This window comes from Myotis lucifugus, unplaced genomic scaffold (genome assembly GCF_000147115.1).
Source record: "Myotis lucifugus unplaced genomic scaffold, Myoluc2.0 scaffold_231, whole genome shotgun sequence".
In the NCBI taxonomy this organism is placed as follows: Eukaryota; Metazoa; Chordata; class Mammalia; order Chiroptera; family Vespertilionidae; genus Myotis; species Myotis lucifugus.
This window is the reverse complement of record NW_005871279.1, coordinates 1148700-1153568: the sequence shown is the minus strand read 5'-3', so window position 1 is coordinate 1153568 and position 4869 is coordinate 1148700. Positions and strand designations below refer to the sequence as shown.

At 41.2% G+C, this 4869-nt stretch overlaps 1 protein-coding gene across 1 annotated transcript in view; it reads right to left on the bottom strand.

Moving 5' to 3' along the window:
- Nucleotides 1-4869, bottom strand: part of IMPG2 (interphotoreceptor matrix proteoglycan 2) — a 73678-nt gene continuing 68809 nt past the window's right edge. The window contains exons 17-19 of the mRNA XM_023762104.1: nucleotides 3440-3657; nucleotides 2912-2991; nucleotides 1-1110 (exon numbers count right to left, since the gene is read on the bottom strand). Coding sequence (XP_023617872.1) covers nucleotides 1098-1110; nucleotides 2912-2991; nucleotides 3440-3657 — 311 coding nt within the window. The 3' untranslated portion in view covers nucleotides 1-1097. The remainder of the gene's footprint in view (nucleotides 1111-2911; nucleotides 2992-3439; nucleotides 3658-4869) is intronic.

The following is a 4869-nucleotide window of genomic DNA, read 5'->3' as shown; positions in this document are numbered from 1 at the left end:
TACCTATAAAATAAAAAAAAGGTATTTAATTGCAACAAGTCCTGTCATGTTTTGTGGAGGCAGGAATTCATTTAGACATGAGTTGTTACACACAAAAATAAGTAATCCAAATGAGCTAACCTGTCCTGTGAAATAGTTAAGTGCTGTCTCCCAAATTAAAATACCAGAAACTGATGGGAGATTAAAGATGGCAGTGGAGTGAGTGGAAGCTCACAGACACACTCCCAGGACCAAACTGGAATAAAATACCAGAAACTGGAGAAGATCCAGGATTTGGCTGGGACATCTTAAGATATCCTAAGTAGGTCAGAGAACCCATGAGTTCTGATTCAGTCCACCCATCAATCAGCAAAGCATATATTCTCAGCGCTGTGGCCTTGGCCCAACCCTCATTCCCTACCTGTCCACAATTCATCTTTAGTCTAAAGGAACCCTCTAAACTTTACACATATTTATTGTATTTGGCAGCTGGAAAAAAAAAGGATACTGAGATACTTAACACAACAGTAATGTGATCTTGATTAATACACTCAGGAAATTCAAAACTCTGGCAGAATAAAGTACAAGCCTCACTCTATACTGCAGCAAAAAGGTTGCTTTTCTTCAGCAGTTCGATTCCCCCTCTCAACACTTTATATTTTATTTAGACAAATGTCTGACTATAAACTATATTGAAACTACTTCAAAGGCTTCCCCTTCCATCTGACAATAACAAGCGTGCTACCCAATATTTGTTACACAGCCTGCCTTCTCCTGGAACAGTCTCACCCTGCCTTCCTCCGGGTCTCCTGAGCCACAGTGATAGGCAGCACTGCTCTGCCAACGCACCCCCCGGCCCCGCTGCTCTCTTCCAGATGCTCTCCGGACCCACACAGTTTGGACTTTCTCTAAATGCAGCTTACGTATAAAAATTGTCACATCTCTTACTCTATTCTAAAATTTTAAACTGGGAAAAATTTTGTGCCCAAATTGAATATTTTTTAATAAAATACTCTTCTTCCAACAGAGTTCAAAATGCAGGTTATTTTTATGATACAAGTACCAAGCGATCTCTCTCTTCTCCAGGCTTCTAGTCGGTTCCACGATCGGAGTTTTGATTAAAGCTCTTCCCTGCCATGAAAAAACAAAACAAAACACAATTAATTGAAAAAGCAAGAATGTGCATAGAAATGCATTTTTGCTGTAACACATTGCCAAGCTCTGTTCCTAAAATCACCAATACTTTGTATTTTCTTTCTTTGCAGGAAAATTATCCTGTACTTCGCTGTTTTTTTAAAAAAAATCTTCTCCACAAAGACCATGTAATGCTTTTACTAAATCCTAAATCAAGGCCATTAACATTTTCTTGGACTACTGGTAGGTAAAAATGCTGAGATTAAGTGAAACTGAAAATGTTGTATGGGTTGTGTACCTCATATTTTTTCAATGCCATCTTCTCGATGAACATCCCTCTTAAGATAAAAGTGTCTGTGTGAACTTCCTTTTGTTTCACTATGACCTTTTTTAAATCTTCTGTTACATGGATTTTTATATGTTAATGCCAGACAGTTTACCAGCAGAAATTTAAACAATGTAGTCAATCTGTCTCCCCTTAATTAGGCTCTCCTGAATCCTTTCTTCCGGTGTCTTAGCCTAGATAAGATGCATTTTTAATTCAGGAAACACATTCAGGCAGGTGGCTGTAGGGGGCTTATGAGAAGTCTTAGGGAAGACAAAAACGTTAGTCATGTTCTTTCTGTTAGATTCCACTGGAATGGAGCCATGGGTCATCTGCTGGCTGGAGATGCCAGGATGAGTGGGTATCTTAGCTTAAAAGGCAGATCCTAGTAATATTGTTCTAACAGGGTTCAGCAAGATTGGCGGCACCTTCCAGGGGTCAAGGCAGGTGCTCAGAGATTTTTAAAGGAATTCTCCATCAGGCACATGCAATTAGAAAAATATCTTCCTCAATTTCCTTAAGTGTCAATGTGTCCCTTCCTATCAGAGAGGAATCATGAGTGAGGGGCTGCCTATCAGAGAAAAGGGATTTGGAGCAAAGGGACAGGGGCCCCAGTCAGGACATGGGTGTCATCCTGACCCTTTGTGGATTTCTTCTACAAACTTGGATGAATTGCTCTAGTTTTTCTCTTTTCAAAGCCACGTGAAGACACCTGGCCTGGGGAAACCCATCCATGAGGAAGCATCTTTGTGAGGGCAGCATTAGGAGCAAAAATAAAAGCCAAATTATAATTTCACCCACTACACTCAGTTAATGTCCATAATGGTCTCTTTATAAGATGATTTATTTTAGTAACCTAAGTCTGGTTATGGATCCTGGGGAACAGAAGGAAAAAACTACAGATACTTGCCCAAAACACATGCTGAGAAAAGCAAATGGAAAGATAGAATGAAATGTAAGATAAACTTGGTAGAGGCAAGAGATACACTTTAATGAGATTTGTGTAATTGAAAGCATAGTGAAAAGTATCTACAGAGATACTTAAGTATAAGGATTTATGGCTTCTCAAATGCTTTTCAGAGAAACTGTCTATGAAAAGTATTTTAGAGCATTCACTCCTGGGTGATATCTATGGTAATGAGAGAAAATATGACAGCCCAGGAAGCTCTAGGCCAGAGCACATAGTGTCTGTTTTAGATTTTCTCTGCCATTTGCTGTCACTATGATCTTGAGTAAGTCCCTTCAGCTCTCCAAGGCTTCTTTTCCTCATTTATAAAACTTAAATAAAGAAACATTCAACCTACAAAGCCATCGTGAGAAATAAATGAGGTCATCTGTGTGGGAATGTATTAACTCTAAAAAACTCAACAAACATTGGTTATCGCGTGAACAGGAACTACGTGTTCCCGCTGGAGGCGCTACTCTAAGGCTAACAGTAAGAGCCTGAGCCGGGGCGCTGTTGCGAATGCTTACATTTGATGTTCTCTCACAAAAGCTGCAAACTCAGGATCATTGGCATACAGTTCCAAAATTCTCATTCTTTCTTGAATTTCCTTTTTGAAAAGAAAAATAGGCCATACATCGCATTAGAAACGCTTAAATCATCTTTTAAAAGGAGTCCTAGTTTTTATAAGGAAATGTGGCTGTCTGGGCTATCCAGGGAAGAACTATAGGAAAGAATGGCCTTTTCAGAGAACGGAAGGTTTGGATAGTACACGAACTGCTCAGAATAACGCCGGCATATTTCTAAGGAAGTGGGGAGGAGGGAGAGAGCAGTTGCTAACAATGGAGAAAGAAACCACTGGGTGGAGAAGAAGGTACAGCTCCGATTCGTATACCCTCTGCATACTGCATCAACTGGGGGATATCATGAAGTAGAAACTAATTGGGAAATACTTCTCATCTTTTCTTGAAGCTCATGTACACACACACACACACACACACACACACACACACACACATCAGAAGCAGCAGAGCAACAACAGAAAAGCAGTTTCCTACCTCTCTGGAAAGCCCACTGTTCTCATATATTTGTCTGATTTCTTCTCTGCTCAGACCACCAATCACCTCTCCTCGTGCTGCGCTGTGGAAGGGACCCTGAGGATAGGGTCCCCTGTGCTGCTCCATTCCCGCCCCATGCCTTTCATACATGGGGTTGTACTTTACGGCATCTTCAATGGATGAAAGGCTGGCAGGCTGTCTGCTGGAGCCACAAAAAGAAAAGTAGGATTCATTCAGATTCAGATGTATAACTACTTGGAAGGGTATTTACCTGTAGTAAGATTTCTCTTGGGGAAGAAAAGGAGGTGAACTGATACAAATCAGGGGAGCTGACTGTGAAAAATACCCAGATCAATCTCAGAAATTATTTATCAGGTGTTGTCATTATTATCTCCTCACCTACATGGCAAGTGCCCAGGGAATTGTTCCATGTCTCATTCATCTTTACTTGCCCCACAGGGCCTGGCACTCAATAAATGCTGATGGGGAACCAAGCCTGCCAATAGATAGTATTTCATGGAATGCATACGGCGCCATCATTCCCAGAGTAGACAAATAAAAAAATCAATGTGTAGCACACAGAAAATCTGATAAAAATATAAATATGGGAGTATTGGGCCTCAGGTTCAATTCAGGTCTACAAATATTTACTGAGCATTGATTATGTGCCTGAGACAGGTCTAGATAGTAATGACAAAGAATTGATTGGAATGAGATTACAGTCTAATGAAAAGTCAGACTCAATAAAAAGCATAAGAACAATGATGGAAGTATGTCCTGGGTGCTCTAAGAACCTAGGAGAGGTGCCTCCTTAGCAAGCTGAGGATGAGGGACGGTAAACTAGACCTAAACCAGTAACTCTTATAGACAATGGAAACACAAAAGCAAAGTACAACCACTGATTATAATCACACTAGAGGCCCAGTGCATGAAATTCGTGCATGAGCAGGGTCCCTAGTGGCTGCTGGCTGCCAGCCGGGGCCTCCCTTCCCCTGGCCACCTGCCGCCAACCAGGGGGAGTGGCCTCAGGTGGTTGGCCGGCCGGCCCCACCCCCTGGTCAAACTCCAGGTCGAACTCCAGGTTGTGGGGACAATTTGCATATTAGACTTTTATTATATAGGATAACAACCCAAAGGGTCCCTTGGATTGCTAGTCTAACAAGTAAAACAGATTATATTTTCTCCATTAATGAAGCTACATTTTACTAAAAGAAAATCAGATGTCATTTCTTGTCAGATTCTTATCTAGATTCAGAACCATAATGAGCCAAAGGTAACAAACTAACTGATCTGGTCTTCATACAAGGATCTTACGTTATCTCATCACCTTCAACTCTCCCCACACGAAACAGCATTGCGTGCTCATGAGCATTCTTCTGTGTCTGAGATCACTCATGCTACTACTTGCTCATGCTCATCACTAGCTAGAA